Source organism: Phymastichus coffea, unplaced genomic scaffold (assembly GCF_024137745.1).
Source record: "Phymastichus coffea isolate CEN01 unplaced genomic scaffold, Cenicafe_Pcof_1.1 PCOF00090, whole genome shotgun sequence".
Classification (NCBI taxonomy): Eukaryota; Metazoa; Arthropoda; class Insecta; order Hymenoptera; family Eulophidae; genus Phymastichus; species Phymastichus coffea.
In genome coordinates, this window is record NW_026706901.1 from 774,416 (window position 1) to 794,070 (window position 19,655).

Sequence of the window (19,655 nt, forward strand, 5' to 3'; positions counted from 1 at the left end):
TACGCAAGGGTAATCTACAACTTACGCTCTTTTCAATTCACTTGCCCAAATAATATCCCAGGACTTCAATGCGCGCAATGATTCTCATTTTTTCATAGTCATATTTGCTTTGGGTATCCAGTCGTTGTCAAATTGTGAAAATGACAAGTTTACTTTATTGGCGCGTAAAAGCTGTTCAAATAGAGATATCGTCAAAATATTTATTCACTTCGAAATACTCGGAATAATCTTTAATTTTTTAATTATCAATTTCAAAATCACAAGTTTACGCTCCACAGAGTCAACGTATTTTTACTATCGTAGTCATGCAAAATATTTAGCGTGCCACGTAATTCTGAATATCACTTCTTTAAAATCAACTGTGAGATGAGCCAAGTACTTTTTTAAGAAACTCATTTTTTCATGTTTGGTACGATGGCTTTGTTTGGTGTACGCTTAAGATTTTTAAATTGATAGCTAAGAAAATTAAGGATTATTTCGAGTATTTTGAGGAAACAAAGTTTCTCGTTGACATGTTTATTTGAATCACTTTAACACACCAACAAAATATTTTCAATTTTCATTGTTTCATACCGACTACCTCAATTTTTAAGACATTGAACTTGAAGAATGTTTAATTGAGCTCAACCCTTTGCAGGTTAGAAAATAAATGGGTTATTTTATGATAATCCTTATTCAGATATTGATGTTTTATTATGAGTTTAGTTACATTCGTCAAAAATTTTATTACAGTCAGATCGAGTTAATCAACATTTCGTAGTTGGCCAAGAGGCCACTTCTAGATTTCTGTATTTATGACATTCATCGGGTACAAAACCGCCAAAAGGAAGACGTAAAATAGTAATATCATAGTCGGAGTTAACAAACAAAGCATTCAATAAATTTTTATCTTTCCAGTAATCATCGCTAATAGCTCCATTTATTGGATTAGGGTTTTCACATCGTGTCTTTGCTAAGATGCAAGCTGTTGTATTCACAAAAAGTTCGGGCAGTTGGATACTCGTACCATCGGGATTGCTCATGGACATGAGTTGTGCTGCTTCGGAAACGCATTCGCGTATCTGTAATATTAATAATCAATAGATGGCTTTTTATATAAAATAGAAGAATTATTACTATTTGTTTTCATTTACCTGCTACTAATAGCTAATTGTGCATTCATATTATAAGCTAGACACAAGTAATTTTTCATTGATAATATTACATGCGCATCGTATGAAAAGCTTGAAAAGTACACGTACAAATGAAAAACCGATATATATATATATATATATATATATATATATATATATATAGAGAGAGAGAGAGAGAGAGAGAGAGAGAGAGAGAGAGAGAGAGAGAGAGAAAATAAAAGTAAGCAATACTTGCCTTCTTGCACTGACTAATTCGAAAAGTATATAATAAATAAATTGAAATCATACAGAGTATTAAAATTACATACTCGCATAGTGCTCGCCGATTCAGAGAAGTGCATAAAATTTGCAAATTGTTTGTTAGCCATAGGAAAGTAGTTTGACATTATCAATATTTGTTTATAAAGAATACTACAACAATGTAGTATGTATTTTATGTGCTACATCTTGTCTACTTCTCGCCATCGTGCCATTTTACAAAAAAGCAAGCTCTTTACAATAAAGAATATACTTTGTAAATATTATTTAAACACATGCCACATTATTTGAATACTCTATAATATTTCAAAATCCTTGGATCAACAGGTTCTGCTCCAGGTCTTGCAGTATAAGATTCAAAATTGATTTCCTTAATTATACAAACTGTTCGCTTTAAATAACCAGACCAAGTATTTCTTGCGAAAATATTGGAATTATTTCTAAAATTGTTATAATTGACCACCACAGGTGCACATCTTTTCCCATTGCGGCGATCCCTCGGCGCCTGTACCAGAGCACTCTGTGTATCATACAAAATTCATTACAATTTTAATGAACGGTACGTTTACACGCGATTATGATAGTGCGAAAAAATAAATAATATTACTGTTTGACACGTACATTAATACTCCGAACTTTAGCTCGTCACAATATACATATCAAATGAAAAGTACATACGCGTGTGTTTGTTAGTCTGGACGAATAATGAAGAAACGTGAGTTCAACACTTGTGTGTGGTAACTCTATCGAACTTGAAAATAGCGGTCCCAATTTGATCTACTCCCATAAGTAATCAACCTTTGAAAATATGAGAATTGAAAACATCTGATTTTATAACTAACTATTTTTCATTTTTCATTTCAACGAGATGGAATGAATGATCTGATTATGCTTTGAAAAGTTTCACGTAATTGAAAATACTTTGTCGTGCTATTAAAGTTTTTGCAGTTTTTGAAAAGCTCAGTGCACACACTCGACATTTGGTTTGAAATGTAGCCTACTTACCAATTGGTCTTTGTTGACTTGTCGAACGCATTCAAGAAATGAACAATATATTAAGCTTGGATTGGAGCCAGCACTAACGGATGAAGTTGCATTCTAGAAGGGCGTAGAAAACTGTCTGTATCCTCGGAGTTGACGATGTTTTGGGAGATAGAGAAGGAAAACAGATGAAACTTGCCTTAAGATATTGGGCACAGTGGCGGTACTCGGTGTTGTTTAAGTAATTGTCGGCACAATCAGCCATCGAGAGTAAGAGCGGATATCTGGACTGGTGACTGGAGGCACGAAAGAAACAACCGTAGCACGCATCACGATTAACGGACTCGTCGTCTTGAGACTCGTTGCAAAGTTGATTTAGCAGCTGGGCTGTTTTGACACTGCAAAGATGGTTTCTCTTGAGAATGATTTAATTTCGAATAATTATAAAAATATGGCAACTTGGAACTGACTTGGTGACGCTGGATAACTTGAGCGAATTGTCAAGAAACAAAGAGAAGGTGGCTTGAAAAATGAAATACAAGAGCGCGAAGATTGTGCGCAGTGTGCGGCGAGGTAGCATGTTCGTGCAATCCTGACGGTAATCTAAAAAAAAATGTTGATGACATACGTTTTATATGGCCGCCCCGATGTCAGATAAAGCTTCGGCAGCGTAGCACGACCTCGCGATCGCGTGCACGTATGTTTTTCAAGAACAATTGTACGTAGAGAGAGAGAGAGAGAGAGAGAGAGAGAGAGAGAGAGAGAGAGAGAGAGCATAAAAGCCCACTGTATGGTCGTGGAGTGGCGGGAAAATTAAGCAAATTAATCTTGTCGGTCGGAAGAGAAAGGACGAGAAGGGACGAGAAGGGAAGAGAAGGGAAGAGAAGGGAAGAGAGAGGGATGGGAAAGAAAGTTGGAGGCAGTCGTCAGCAATGACAGAAGCGACATCTGCGCATCGATAATACGTAAATAATTGGGGCGGCCGACAGGAAGAATCATCTGTTGGATTGGTGCGCTGCGGGGCAGTTGGCGCAGCTTGCGGCGCGAGCAAAGAGGCGGCACGGGTCCATTGTGGCGGCCGAGGCGAGAAGGAGCACGCGCTAATCGCCGAAAAACGAGCCCGCATGCGATCGGCTGCGCGAGACGCGAGCGTGCGCGGCCGCGCGCAGCCGGAGCGTCGTGTGCCGCCGGCAGGTGCGAGTCAGCCCGGCGCGCCCGCATCTCCTCTGTGCCGCCTGGGCCACTCGGCGGCAGCGCGGGCCGCGCGGTCGTGCACTTGAGCCGCCAAACGGAGAACGCAGACGAGCGAGTGCGCGTGGGGGAACGGCGAGGGTGCAGGTGCGGACACGCGACGTCGCGTGCGTTGGCCCGACGGCTGCAAACGCACGCGCACGCGCGAGCACGCGTACGGGCCGAGATGGAGGTCCGCTCTTTCAGTGGGTCAATCGGCGCCGCTTCCGTCCGGAGAGGAAGCGCGCTACGCCGTTCGTACCCTTCGCCGTCGCGTCCGCCGCTCTCTCTCTCTCTCTCTCTCTCTCTCTCTCTCTCTCTCTCTCTCTCGGCTTTTCGCCTGTGTCCCGGCAATTGCGCCATCACGTGAGCCGCGTCACGGAGCAACCTTACCGAGCGCAATACTTTATTTTTAAGCCTAGCCAGTAGTGAGCCGTAGTGAGGCGTATTGAGCGCCGTTTCCGCGATCTGGTTGGGCTCCATTTTATTTTAGCGCGCCGCTTCGTAGCTTCGTAATCATCGGTTACTCCTTCCGAGCTCTACCGAACCTTAACTTATTAAGAAACGCAAGCTTGAATAGCTTTGAGATACAAACCATTCGGCACGTGAACAAGCGTCAATTGGTAAATTTGATAAATACGATGCATTTTCGCGGGTAAAGTGCTCAGGCAGACGAAGGTTAGGAGCAGCGTCGATGTCCAGAGCAAATAAACTTTCGAAAATATTAAGCGATAAGTCCGATTGAGAAATGGTCGTTGAAGGCATGCGTGCAATGCCTACGTAAGGAAGGAACGCGACAGCATTAGGAGCGGAAGCCTATAGAGCCGAGGGGGAGCCGGCGAAAGACGAGAGGGGCACGAGGCAAAATAAAATGCGTTCTAAAAATGAAGAAGCAAGGCAACTTACGGCCGCTTGCGACGCTTCGTGTGCGCCGCTTGGGTAAAGAATGTCGTGAGGTGCTGAGTCCAGGTTGTATTCGCGATGCATATCGTCAACGTTGCGCGCGACGAACACGACAACGACGACGACGACGACGACGAATCGGCATTAGCGCCAAGAAGTCGCGACGCGACGCCTTGAATTACTCGAATTACATAAACGCAAATAATCCGACGACTTGTTCTAATTTTGGCGCACTGCGTTGCGTCCCGCGACGGCGACGCCGACTAAGATGCGCCTCCATCTTCATCGCGCTCGGCGTCGCACTTTTTCGCCTCTTCGAGCTCAAAAGAATGCATCCATTAACCAGCCCTTTGAGGCACCTTAAAATGTGTTTTTTTGCATTAAATGCCAATTTACCTTTGTAACGACTCGCTCTCTCTCTCTCTCTCTCTTGCAAACAATTTGTTGAGCACTGAAAAGCAGATTGAACAGTGAAAGGTATTGCCGTCAGCTTTGATACCCAAGCATTTTCATTCAGACTGCAATCTTTTTTCGAATAGTCGAGACGCTGTAAAAAGTGAATATAAGCTGTCGTATAGGTATAAAAAGTGATGGCGAATATCAGCTTTGCCGTCTGAAATGTCCGAGTAAAAGTGCACGAGGCAAGATATGAATGGCGAGGAGTAGCTTGGTAGGTAGACCAAATGGCTTTGCAAGAGGAGACGAGACTTGGATGTATAAAGGGAGCAGCTCCGAAGGCTATTGGCGTGCGTTTGTTATAGTGTTTTTAGTGGCGCTAGGTCGCGGCCCGATCGTGTTTCTCGGCGGCGGCGCGGGCGCCTGGCAAGTTGTCCTCTTGTCGAGCAGTCGTCGTCGGCTCAGTCTGGCACGAAAATAGCTGACTGCCTATGTGTTTGCCCTCCGAAGCGGCACTGTCCCACATTCCACGCGTCGCCTGCTTAGGATAAAAATGGCGCCTCTCTTGCGAGGGGGGAAGCCAAATAATTCGACGCGCCGCGCGTCGTAACCCGTAGGTGGCATTGGCACGAGCCGACAGCTAAGTCTTCGAGTCTGTCGCTCTCGAGACTTAATACGTGTCGCGCCCGCTTTCTCTTATTTTTATTGCTCCTTCGGCTCTCGCCTCTGTAATACGTATCGCAGCTATCGCTGCCTGGTATACCAAGTGAGCAACCACCAGCTCTCGCCATTCCGAACGACGCCGACCGCTCGGTATGTGCCCCAGCATGCGCGCCTGACGGCGATGCGTTTCGGGGCCGCTGACCCTAACTCAGCGCGACCTGCGCGCCTATCGTTTGGTCATTTCCCATGGGATCCGCTTTCGCTACTCGAGAAAACAAACGCTCCTTTATTTGCAGACCATTTTCCAAATTATAGAGCTACGTTTGTCGACCTCATGCCCGAATCGACACTTCACCAAAGTAGAATGGGGCTCTCGTTGATCGTCAAACTAGACATCGATAAATAAATTCGTTCTGACACGCGTACACAGCCGCGAGCTGCTTGGCAATGCTCGAGATTGAAAACCAAACGACCGGCCGTAAAAGAGCCCTTCGAAAATTATCTCGAGCGACTGTCATCCACTTATAGCGATGTGAAAATGAACGAGCAACTCCATTCAGCAGCAGATAAAGTTGGCGTTAAAATCTGTCGTTTGGCAGGAAGGCGCGCTGGCTGTTGGCGCGCCTGGAACTGACAGTCATGGATACCTACGCAGTTGCTCGTCGAAAGATCGCGACGGTGAGTGCAGGCCATTGAAATGATGGCGCGCGCGCAGCAGAGATTGCAACGTACAAGTGCAGCGAAAGCGTGGCGAGAGTGGGGAGGAAAAGCGCGCGAGCGAGCAGAGACTGCGGAGAAAGGCCGGAGGGTGGAGAGCGCAGGTGGGAAAAGCGGCGCGCGCGCGCCGTTCGGAGCAGGGATGCGAACTTGATAGAGCGCTGAGGGAGCCAGTGGCGAGGAGGAGAAGGGGGAGGGGGCGATAAAAGCTCTGCAGGTGGTGCTACTACCAGTGGTACCACTAGTAGTAGTAACATAGTAGTAGTTTAGGCGAAAGCGTCGGCAGTGAGCGTAGTAGGTAGCAGCGCCGGAGGGAGAGAGGATCAATACCGACGCAACTTTCACGCGGGCTCACGAGGGCGCTGTGTAACTGGGCTATGCGGCCGCCCGGAGGCATAGCCTCAATTTCGTCTGCTCTCTACCGCCACCGCACTCTCCCGACACGTTTGCGCGCGGCCACGCGCCACCTTTATCTCCCTCTCTCTCTCTCTCTCTCTCTCTCTCTCTCTCTCTCTCTCTCTCTCTCTCTCTCTCTCTCTCTCTCTCTCTCTCTCTCTCTTTCTCTCTCTCTCTCTCTCGTTTTTTTCCCCATTCCAGCTACAATAGCAAAAAGCCCAGCTTCATTTCGAATGCTCATGCACGGTCCCGCATGAAGAGCCATTTCTTTTTTCCTTCCAATCAGAGCCTTATCGAACACCATTTTTTATGCGCTTCGCTGTGGGCTTTACGAAAAGACTTTCCTCGCATTGTCTCTGGATCTTGTTTTCCTTGCGTTGGAAGCTTGAAACCCCCTAATAACTCCTCGTCGGTTGAATCTCGCCTCGACTGCTTTCATGCTTGGATTTTTTCAGATATTTTTTCTTGATTGAATAAAGTCGCGTTCCAGACCCTACGGTGACCTCATGAAAAATTACAAGCATGTCATTTGCTCATTGCATTATTTTTCAAACTCAAAGTTTTACTTTATACTTTTTACTTTATAGTTACAAATTCATCTAGTTTCAAACGCTATTATTCGTGTCTCACTATTACAGATTACTGAAATCACTGAAATATTTTTAGATGGCATAACTTCCTAATTTCTTTGCATTTTCAATATAATAATTACAATGACAAGTTGTAGTTGTTTCTTTGTGAAAAACTTAATGTTCCAACATTCAATCCGTTAGCAGGCCATTTTTTAAATGTAATGACTATCTTTTTTCGACGCTTTATTAAAAAACAAACATTGTTTTGTTTTCCTTATTTAGAAGGAAATCAATAACTAAACGAATTTTATTCATTACATAAATATGATAATAAAAACATTATATATAAGAAAATGTATAGTGATGATTGATGGTTTCATTTTTTGATTCTATCACAGTATGTTATTTCCCTAACTGAGCTAGTTCGTCATTTTTAGGGTAGGAGAAATGATGAGATTGATAGTTGAATTCTTTGAAAGAAATAAAAAATATTTGAAAAGATAGTTTTCTGACAATCGCTATCTTCAACATTTGTAATCTAAAGCACAATTATCGACGCAGAAAACATAGCAAATATCGTTGATTGAGCCTAAATAAAATGTATTTGAGTTAGGCTTGTATAGAAGTGGTGCTTGGTCAACTTGGTGAAAAGGGGTGATAGCTCTGCCAACATCATCGAGGGAATTTGAGTAGGTACACAGTCTGACCAAATGGCAAAACTAAAAGAAAATAAAAAGAAAACTTTATCAAGTAGGTAATTATTTTCATATTTATATTTGGGATACATGTTATAATATCGATATTGCACAGTTCAAAGTTCAGTTAATAAATTTATCTCAGAGTTTTCTAGAAAAGCCATAAGCATGTGACAAATACGAACCTGCATTATGTGAGAGAATGAGATCAGTGCAACCTATATTGAGAGCAGGTCGTAAAACCTCCAAATTATAACATACGTATACTCACAATTAGATTAGTACATTACGATACAAGTGTGGGAAAGTAGATTTTTGACTCATATGGCGTTTACACTGGAGCGAAGCTAGGATCGTATTTTTGACACGAAGTGTTAATAGTACATTACGATACAAGTGCGGAAAAGTAGATTCTTGTCTCGTGTGGCGTTTACGCCCGAGCGAAGCGAGTATTATTCCGGTGTAAACGCCATATGAGTCAAATTTTGTTGAGTTTATCTTCGATGAATACGGAAAGGTACCCAGCTCCCGGAGTATACTGTCCGAAAGTTCCCTGCAACTTATTGTGAAAAAAATACAATAAGCCAGAATGATGATCATCTTTAATGATAAGGGTGTTGAGGTAATGAAAACTGGTAAGGCTATCATAGAAGGGAAATAATTAAATATTTTAATAGCCATTGAATTTTTATGTTAATGTTAGAAAAGTAAATTCTAAATTGAAAGTTCACATGGTTATGCGAATTAATTATGAATTATGGCCTCACACTTGAATCATATTGACAAAAGTACAATTTTAATAGTGAAAAATAAATAAATAATTTAGTAATTGTTTATTTTTATTAATTTATTAATATTTGAGTTTAAATTTAAATTAAATTTATTAATTTATTAATTAATAAATTTAATTTATTTTTATTAATTTATTAATCATTTACTCATTATTATCTCGCATATTTAATTACTTATAAATCTGGTGTATTTTCGCCTTTCAAAGATTATATTAATTATTACGTAAAATTAATTATCGCATAAAATGAAAATTTTTGTTGTTGAAGAAAGCATAAATTTTCATATAGCTATTCCATGAACCCAGTAATCCAATGGGATATCTAAACTTAATATGTTCAGATATCCCTTAACGTAATATGTTCAGGTTAAGCGTAAACAAAACATTTTGGGGTGAAGCAATCTCAACTAATATACATTTGACTATATAATTCCACCAGAAACTTTGGAGCAAAAAAAACATATTATGAACTTTAGGACAATAAAAAACAAAATTAAATATTAGTTAGTCGTTTTTAGTTAAACTAAATGATTGTAAAGTGTAGGATATAGAGTATGAAAAGTTTGCAGTTCAAGGAGACCTTACTATCGATTAAATTTTTTGGTATCAACATAAACAATGAAACTGACGGAAGTGATTAATACTGAGAATTAATATAAAAATAAACCTGATATTATATACTATATATTGTTATTAAAGTCGGTTGAATCTCATCAAATTGATAATAATAATAAATCAAATATCCTAGTGCCAAATGAGTTCTATCATTCTGTATTTAAAATGCCTAAAATTAATATAAAATCTGTAATTGTTGAAACAGATTTATAAAATGAAATAATTTCTGAAAGAAATAATAATAATTACAATTAACATGCAATACAAAAAAAGCCTGTGACAAGAAGGAATATTGGATAAGAAATAAATCTCACGTTTCTTGTGAAGAATGTGATTTAGATTAATATTTAATGGGTGCATAATTTATTGTGTACTTAATACAAAATTTTATAAATGAAATAAAATATATGCATGACAAAAAAAACTGGTAACAAGCTATGTGTGAAGAACCCAATGCTTATTTAATAAATACAACTGGAATTTTGACAGAAAGCCTAAATATAAAAATATAGTCGATTGCAAATGGGTACAAGCTAAAAAAAATTATGAATTTGGATATAACGTAACGTATAAGGCTCGTCTTTTTGCTCACGGCCTCAGTCAACAATAATTAGTTGATTACGATAAAATTTTTGTTTCCATAGCAAGAATTTTGAGTTTTAGATTTTTAATTGCATTTGCAAATTAATATAATTTATTAATTTATCATATGAATGTTAAAACATAAATTAAGTTCCTGAAGGCGTCAAATGCAATCCAAATCAACTTTCTAAATTAAATAAAGTCATTTACGGATTGAAACAAACAGCGAAATATTGGTTTGAGACGTTGAAATAAGTATTGACAGAAAGAGTATTTCATAATTCATTGATCAATCGATGTATTTATGTATTAGATAGAGGTGATGTATCTAGAAATACTTACATTATCTGTGCTTGAAAAACAGATTTCATATGAAAAATTAAAAAAATATGAAGCTCTTTCTTGGAATGAAAATTGAGAGAAGGGAAACCGGAATAACGGTAGATTAAAGTGCTTATATACATGTGACTACGTTTATTTTGATTGGGATGGAGATGCTGTAACTGATAAAAATCGATGAACGACACACAATTCGCTAGAATACAAAGAGGCAAACACCGGTGGTAGCTAGTTCCTCAACTCACGCCAAATATATGGCTCTTTACGAAGCAATAATAGAGAACACCAATGACTGTAACAATGGTTAAATTTTGTTATAATAATAGAATAAAGAAAAATGTAATAATGTAAATAAACTTAAACATGGTTTGATTAAGTTTTGTTGGCGTTTCCTAATCCTTACAGCGAAGTCTGGACCATATGTAACTCCCCAACAGCACAAAGTTTGACCATCTGCGTAGTAATATATATTGTTTGGTATAGTATTTTCAACAAAGTAGGAGTCCTGTATGGTGTCATGTAATGTGTCTATATTTTACGAAACGATTGATTTTTGAGCGGGCGTATTGGAATGTTATGTATTTGACACATTCTAGTGTCGAAATTGCGCAGTTCAAAATTCAATCTTATTTCCCTCGCAATATTCTAGATATATTTGTGACAAGTACGAGCTTGTGTAGTGTGAGGGAATGAGATGACTATATCCGATATTGAGAGCAGTTCGTAAACATGCGTATACTTATATTTATTTTGTCTAGAAGTGACTGACTGTTCTTTCGTAAAAACGTGTTTTTTTCTGGTGTGTATTGAATAAAGTCTTTGAGATAAAATGATAATGCTCTCGTTTGATCAAAATTAAGTGATTAGCCTTATAAATGTAGAAGGAATTATTTGCTGTTTGTTTAGAAATCGCAAGCGTGAAAGTTGCATGGGGAGCAAATGGATTGGCGCGCAATGGTGAAGCGAAAGGGGGTGGCTTGTCGGCCTGGGGATACGGCCCTGGGCTGCCAGCTCGCGCCCTAAGGAGAGGAAAGGCTGGTGCGATGGCGCTGCAGAGCCTCTCGGTCGCGAATCGACGGGGTGGTTACGTCGCGTAGTATGTGACGTAGCTCGCCAGCCGAGTGGGGGTGGCTCGCGACTGACGTCAGCGCTCGATAAATTCCCCGCCACGTGCGCGTACTACGGGTGGCCTGGCGGCTCGCTCCCCTTTACAGCTGCACTCGCGGCTCTCCTCCCTCTCGCAGCCCTCGCTCGGGTCGACGCGAGCCCCACCAACCGACCCCGAAGCCGCGGCCGCGTTCTCCTCTTCCGCGTCACTCCTCTCGGATTTCCTCCTCCGATTGCTGCTCCTTCGCGCGCTTATCCGCGCCTTTGCGTGCAGCCGATGCTGTCTCTACACGCTTCCGTCTTGATTCTTCGCGCCCTCTTCCCTCCTCGCTGCACGTGCTGTTCCGCGAACGACTCCAAGCGTGCACTGGAACCCTGACCAAAGCCACCGACCGCAGAGCACACGCACTACCCCTCGGCTCGTCTAACTGCTCCTCCGATGTTTTTCCCATGATTTCAAATTTTATACCCACACCCCGTCGGTTTTCTTTTCCCTCGGATCTCTCGGATAAAAGCTTATACTACTATCGGCTTGAAAATTATAGGACCACCGGGATTTTCGTGAATAACTTGAGCAACAAAACTTGTACAATGGTAGGAATTGCATAACACGGAAGGAAAATCTTTTGGCATCGGCATGAGTTTGCTTACAACTTATTAAGATTATTGCAACTAATTTTGTGGTAGAAATCACTCTGAAGGTCTGATATTCAATAATTAATTAATTTTTCTGAAAGAAATTACTTAAACACATTAAACGTTGAACAACGTATAGTCGAGCTGATTTTGTGAATATTTAGAAAATGTTATGTTATCGATGTTAAAAATACTGGTAAAAGTCGATTTCATCAATGAAAAGTCGTACCAACGTGAAATTTAGTTGAAAAAATCAAGAAAAATACTGTTTTCTCCAATGGTACGAAAAATAACTATTTTGTTTGTTGTTCCTCAAGGAATTTAATGAAATTTTGTTTTAAATATCTACATAAGCGTTACATAAGTAGACTAAAATTCAACTAAGTGATTCATAGTTTTCAGTTTTATGACTTCTTTTATAAGTAAAAATCTGAGATTTTGCATTTTCTAAAATTCCTAACTAACTTTTATTTATTTAATTAAAAGTCTGTTGATTTTGAGCTTTGCAACCAAAAAAATTAAACTATATTGCTTATTTCATCTCACCTTTTTTTAAGCAAAGTTGAACCCATAATCGAGCTTTTTGTTAAAAAAAAAAACAAAATATTATTATAAATTGATGATCTTAATGCTAAATATAATGGAAGCTTATCTGGCAATAGGGTCTTTTAGAAACTTACCTACAGATAAAGCAATATTATAATCAAGATTAGATATAAGAACTGTGCTTGATAAAGGAAGATACATTTTTTAGTGTTTTAGTCTTTCAATGAAGTTTGGTCTACAAAGAGTATTGTCAGAGTACGTGATCAAGATCTTAGATTACATGGCACATTCATAATAAGTATATTACTGTTCGTCCTATTTTATTGAGGAAGCTTTTAAGTTATAATAACTAGATCTACAACGGTTGATCGTATTGTAGTGTTTAGGTTTAGTAACTGTGTGGCAGATTAAGATTACAAAACTACGGTTTGAATATATCGTTATGATAATGAGCGAAGTAGCGTTTACCTTTGAATGTATCTTCCTCGCAGTAATAGTTATTTACTTATCAGGCTACACCACGTTGTATTACGTCGAGGGGCATTTTGAAGAAGGGAGGGGGCAGTGGAGAGTCCGCGGTCGCTGCGCGCATGACTTATTATCTGGCTCCTTTTCCTTTAAAAAGTCCCGCGACGAAGGGAAAGGTGCCAGATCATCTTCGGCCGCTACGCGGCCTCGGACGCTTCATTGACCCCTGCTTCAAAACATATGAATACCTCCACGTAATACAACGTGGTGTAGCCCAAGATACGTAAATAAGTAGTATATTACTAATCGCATCTCTTTTAAGGTTCATTTTTCGATACTCCATGCGGAAAGTACCTACTTAATACACGCTCAGCCATAAACGTATGTTCAAAATAGTACATTACGATACAAGTGCGGGAAAATAGATTCTTGTCTCGTGTGGCGTTTACGCCCGAGCGAAGCGAGAGTAGAATGGTACACGAGACGAGAAACTCTTTCCCGAACATGTGCCGTACCGTATTTTTTGATACGACGTGTGGAAAGTGTGATTTTCAACGCACGTTTTCTACCGAGTGTGCGGGAAAGACATACTTTGCGCACGGAGTGTCGAAAACCAGCTTTCCACACATCGTATTGAAATAATACATTACGATATAAGCGCGGAAAAGTAGATTCTTATCTCATGAGCCTTTCCACCTTTGCTTCGCTCAAGCGTTAACGCCACATGAGACAAAAATCTACTTTCCCGCGCTTGTATCGTAATGTACTATATAGTCGAAAAACAATATTTTAAGATTACGATCTTCGGATAATTCGGCAGCATACATAGTTAGCCAATCGACATTTTCATTATCCTCCAGAGATGGTTTGTAGCTTATAACTGTTAAAACTTTTTCTCTGTTGTCTACATGTATTATTTCTGAATTCAAAGACGTATGGTTTGGTTATAGTGATGGCATTAACATTTTTAATGAATAAGAATGCATTTGCAAGGAAACACCCCCCCGCCCCAACCCAACCTCACCGATTTCAATAATCTGTTGATATGTTATAGTTCATGTAAAAATAAAATATATGTATTTTTTTCGATGGAAAAACACTTTGAGGCGATGAAAACCACCTTTAAAAGGTAGAATTTTAAATAAAAAAAATAAAAGTTGCACCCCTTATGGTCAGAAATGCATGCGCTAGTTTCGTATTCACATGAGAAGTGATATGAAATTAGTTTCATCGTAAAATATCATAAAAGCTGAGATACATTGGAAAATCTATTTTTGGAGCTGAACTTTGAGGGCGGTTTTCACCTCCTCAAAGTATTTTTTCGCCGATAAAAAAACACGTATGTTTTATTTTTTCATGAACTATAACATGTCAACAGATTCTTGAAATTGGTGAGGTCGGATTGAGGGGGGGGGGGGGGGGTTCCTTGTTATAGTGAATCCGTAAAAATGTTAATATTTTGATTCGGGTAATTGAGAACGAATTTACCTGCTTCGTTATATCTCAATTTTATTTTTGCTTATGAAACAAATGTTAAAAATGATTCAAATAGCTCCAAATCAACAGATTTTGAATAAATGAAAAATAACAGAATTTCACAAATGCAAGAACTCGAATTTTAATTTATAAAAAAATGTTCACTAAATTCTGTCTCCCTTACTTCAGAATCAACAAATAGAAATAATTTTTTTCGTACAATTAGGATGATTTTTTATTAATTTTTTAAGCCAAGTCTCATATTGGTACAAGTTTTCATTTCTATAATCGACTTTTTCCAGTTTTGTTAAGATTGTTAATAAATTTTTAAATTCACACGATTATGCGTTCTTCAATGTTCAAGGTACCTCGTTTCTTCCAAATAAATTAATTCATATTCTATTGAATATCAGACCTTAAAAGTCCTCTTGACCTACAAATTAGATACCAAAATATTTGCATCGATGATGACAACAATTGTTTTTATTAAAATTATTCACTAAAAAACCCAGTGAACCCGTGATTTTGAAGCCGATAGTATAAACTTCTTTGCATCTTTTTTTCTTCTTTCTTTCTATTAAGATAAATTTTCAATTTTTTTATTGTAAAAGAAGGGGTTTGTTCGGAAAAACCTATTCTATAAGTGTTCAAAAACAAGTTTTATTGTTAGCTGAGATAATAAAGTGTCGCGAGGCTGTAAAAGTTCCATGGAACAGCGTACATTCTCTGCTGATCATGTCGCTGCCTCGTATATTTACATTATTTTAGTCCCCTCGGAAAAGGAATTTTGACGCGGTGAATCGAACCCTTGACCCTACCTTGTGGAGCGACCCCAACCTTCTTTTCATGAGCCTCGCCTACGTGACTATGTACGAGTTTTACTTGCAAAAGGCCGTATATTTTACGAAGTCTACAGACAGTTTGAGTCGTGTGACGGACGGGTATTCGCGATGTCGTCGAAGAGGCTCGTTTTATATTCTTCCTCGAAAAACTTTCACGTTATTTTTCACGCCAATATATTCAACTTTTCTAATATCATTTGCCAATATTTCTTTCAATCTCGCAAATTGCATCATCTGAATAAATATTTTATGCATAGTGGAGTCGTCTCGCTTCGTCCAGAATTTGAAAATGACATCAATGACGGCGGCGACTTGAATAAATGATACGAGCGAATTGGATTAACCAAATAAATTTCAGATCAACAAAAGAGAAATAGCCAACCATTAGTAAGGATCGTGTAAATTAGAGACGCTCGATGAAAATCAGCCCTTAGCTGTTAAGTTGACAAAAAAAAGCTTTGAGCCGAAATGCTCTTCTCCAAGAAAACAGTTTTCGGAATGGTATTTGTTATTGTTGCAAATATGTTGTCTATTAAGAGGATTAAAAGTAACGCTTGCGTGAAAAAATGAGCTATGCATTTGGTGTTTAAACGTTTCGTCGAAGAAGTGATTGGTGCTGTAGAAGGGCTGGACTGTGCGTGGCGAAAGCCGTTTGGCAAACAGGTAATAAAGCTCGTCGCGTCGACCGACAGGTCAAATAGGCTAGAGCTTGCCAAGAAAAAAGAAATGGGCGATGACTTTAATTTGTTCGGTGTCGGGTTCGAACGAGGCGACGAAATTGCCACGAAGGGGTGTGCGGCTGTATACTGAAGTGCACGCTGACACGCTCGTAATTGAACATAAAATCGGTTATTCATATGATTGTCCAGACGATATTGATGTTGACTGGGCCAATGGGGTGGACGAGTCTGAACGTTTGACTCTCTGTTGTCCAATTTCATTTTTTCCTATTATTATTTTTGTCGTCCGAAGCCTAGTATAAATAGATGCGGCAAATTTACATGTGTAAAGCTGACGTTACATCGTAAAAGGGGAATTTTTACTCGTGCAATAGTATCGAAAAAGTCAGACTGCTTGGAGAAGTGCCCAATCGGGCAGAAGAGGCGACTTGCTACAAGGTAACTTGCAGATGTTTGACGCGATGGTAAAACCAAAGTGGGATAGAACAGCATCCTCGTGGGGATGAGCGACGTTTGATTGGATTTGTGTGAAGCAGCACGCGAAGCACGATCAATAGCTTGTAACGGAATTATTTAAGCCGACTATTCGTTGAAGAATACTTGCTCGCGGCCGTCCGCACAATATTTATCAAAGGAGGGCTCGGGAGGCACGAATGCTCCCACGACTGAATGGCACACCGAGCGTGTGTGCCAATCGCGCACGAATTGAAGGAAAATCGGGAAAACGAACGGGTTGACGCAGTGATTTATGACACAAATATATATATTAACAATTTATTATTACAAACACAAGAAATGAAAAATAAAAGAAAGACACACAAATTAATAATTAGACGGAGCACGCACACTCCATCTCGCAAATCGGCCTATTACAAAAATCACTAATCCGCTTAATCGGATTATCGGCAATCACTGCCCGATAATCCGCTTAAGCCTAAGCGCCCGCGAACTCAAAACCCGGTAACGGGGGCCGGCATCACTGCCCGACCTGCACCGTTGCACCCGCGAACACCCCGGACATGCAAGAGAGCGAGAGAAAGAGAGAGAGAGAGAGAGAGAGAGAGAGAGAAAACCGGCACCGACCTTCCCAACGGCGACCTCAGGTGAAGATGGCCGCTCCCGGTCAACGGCTGCGGCTTGCTGCTGCTACTGATGTTGTTGCTGTTGCTGTTGCTGCTGCAGCTGTTGCTGTTGTCGCTGTTGCGGCTGTTCAGCTGTTGCTGCTGGTGCTACTGCTCAGCCGCTCGCCGGATTCGCTCGCCGAACACGCGCGCGCCAGCGGTACGGGCTTCGCTTTCACCCGCGCACACCGGTGCTGGGCGGCAAGGCTTGGCTGGGCGCGACCCAGCCACTCACTCTCACTCAAACCAAAATAGAACCACCGATGCGCGCCCACACACCGGGTGCGCATCCACAAAACAAACGACGTGGCGAAGCACCGCACCGCTTCCAAAGAAAAACCAACGGAAAACCCAAATCGGCAACGAACGAAAACAAACGCGCGCACGCGATCGGCCAGCCCAAACGAAACTGCCGATTTTCCCCCCCGGCTGCGCACGCATCGGATCCGTGCGCAGCTCGCGCTCTCCCCATCCCGCTCGCTCTCCCGCATGACGATCCTGGCAACGGATCGCCATCCCGTCGGCCGCCCTCAGCTCCGCCAATGCCCGTTCGCCGCACCTCAAACAAAGAAAAACCAGGCATGAGAGTGTATACCAACAATACCAACACACTCTCAGCCCGGGTGTAGCGAACGGACGAGAGAGAGACGAAGGAGAAGTCGGCGAGCCGAAATTCTCCGTCACAAGCTATTCTTGATCATCGCTACAAAAATTGGTAAAAGAATGGAGCGCTACCCTCGAGACAAAGTTACGTTGTACTCGTATGGCTGGCAAATGTCATTCTTCAGCGATGCCATCAGGTGCGAACAAGCGCCACGACGTTGTTCGAGGCAATATTGCATTGGTGTGTTTTGTTATGGGCTGTGGGTCGTCACTCACGAAAAAGCCGCTAAAACTCGAAGAAACTCGAAGGAACTCGAAGAATCTCGAAGAAACTCAAAGAAAGGAGCTCGAGGTCTCCCGTTCGAATATAGAAGTGCGAATGAAAGCTTTCAGCGTATCCATACGAAGCAGCCGATACGACGCGACGTAATGGGCTCGCAAGCCTGTTATTCATAAAAGAATCACTGATGACTGCTTGAAATATTGGAAAGAGAGGCGCGTTTGTGAATGCGCGTCAGGCAGGCGATGCTTATCCGGGCCGAGCCTAAGTAGTCGATGGAAATCTGCCGGGCCGCCTCCGCTGGGCATGATTCCGCAGGAATCATTCGAAAGCCGAAGCGTCCGTGGAGCGGAATGAATGGAAGTGCTGCCCCATCGGGGATCCCGTGTCAATTTGAAAGATCGAGCGGAGCAAGTGAGGCAAGCCGGAGGGCACAAGCAACTGCAGTCGGAGAAAAGCAACGATAGCTTGCCGAGCGGTCTGCAAGGGCCGAGTATCGACGGGCAAGAAAGACACCGATGACGGCTAACTAAACATAGTTCGCTTCACGCAACATTTGGCTCGGCCATTTTTCAGCATTGCTCTCCCTCGGCTCTTTTTTCCTCGTTTCTCCTCGCTCGCCAGCGCCTCGTAATACAGCCATACACGCGAGCTGGCGCACCGTTATTCGGGGTGAGACTCGGTTGCCTGAAATTTAGGTCAGCCGCCAATCGATCGCACTGCGCTCATTCCGTTCTCTCTCCCTCTCTCCCTGCTCGCAGCGTCCCAACTTTTCAAGTTTCCGTACCGAGCGCTGTCGACGCACTGGCCATAGACAACACCGACAAAGTGCCAAAGAGTCAACGCGTGCTACGAGAGATCGATGTGCGATTCGCAGCTGCTATCCTTCCACGGATTCATTCGCTTCTGCGCTATTTTCGTAAATAGCTCGTAGCGCTATCCAACGCTGTTGCCAGCCCTTTCCGCTTGGCATTACTATACGTTGCGCTCACTCGAGCGGAGTTTCATTAATGAGAGGCATTAAATTGTCGATTACACTAGAAGACACCGACCAAAATTGCGAACTTTCCAACTGTCGCGTTCATACTGAAAAAATTAGTGGCGCTCCTCTCTCGCCAAAGTAATGATTGATGTGGCGTTGTCATCTCCAATTTGAAAGTTCTGCTACTCATGCAGATCCTAAAGTGCTCGCCGGTTTATTTATTACGAGGGCGGGAGGAGGGGGAGGGGACTTAGCTGCGATCTGGCCTGTCTCGATGACTCGTTGAGAGCAGCAATCGTTCTACCTGTCTTGTCGATTAACTGGAAGGTAAGTCGGCGGAGAGAGCGCGCAAGAAAGCCTCACGAGGCGAACTGCGCACCTGGCTGTCACCGTGGCTTTTTCACGTGACACGAGGCATATTCACGCTCCAGATCGCACGGAAAACGCGGGGCGGACGCGCGTATTTGCCGCCAGAAGAGAGCCAGCGACCAAATAAAAAAAAAGGAAAACGAGGCATGTAAACAGGCGGTGGCGTGGCACGAGGTCCCCGTGCCGGATGAATTTATGGCCTTTCCTCTGCGCTCTTCACCTGTCGTCTGCACGTCCTGCCCCCCCCCCCCCCCCCCCCCCGCCCCTTTATTCTC

The 19,655-nt window shown here is 41.8% G+C and overlaps 1 protein-coding gene across 1 annotated transcript; it reads right to left on the reverse strand.

The window, feature by feature from the left end:
* Window positions 1-682: 682 nt before the first annotated feature.
* LOC131669260 (uncharacterized) lies at window positions 683-17,943 on the reverse strand. Its single transcript, XM_058944018.1, has 6 exons — window positions 17,899-17,943; window positions 17,109-17,254; window positions 2,572-2,770; window positions 2,397-2,489; window positions 1,687-1,911; window positions 683-1,061 (listed from the first exon to the last, which is right to left on the reverse strand). Exons 1-6 carry the CDS (start codon window positions 17,941-17,943, stop codon window positions 747-749), a joined length of 1,023 nt encoding a protein of 340 aa, XP_058800001.1. The 3' UTR covers window positions 683-746.
* Window positions 17,944-19,655: the final 1,712 nt, after the last annotated feature.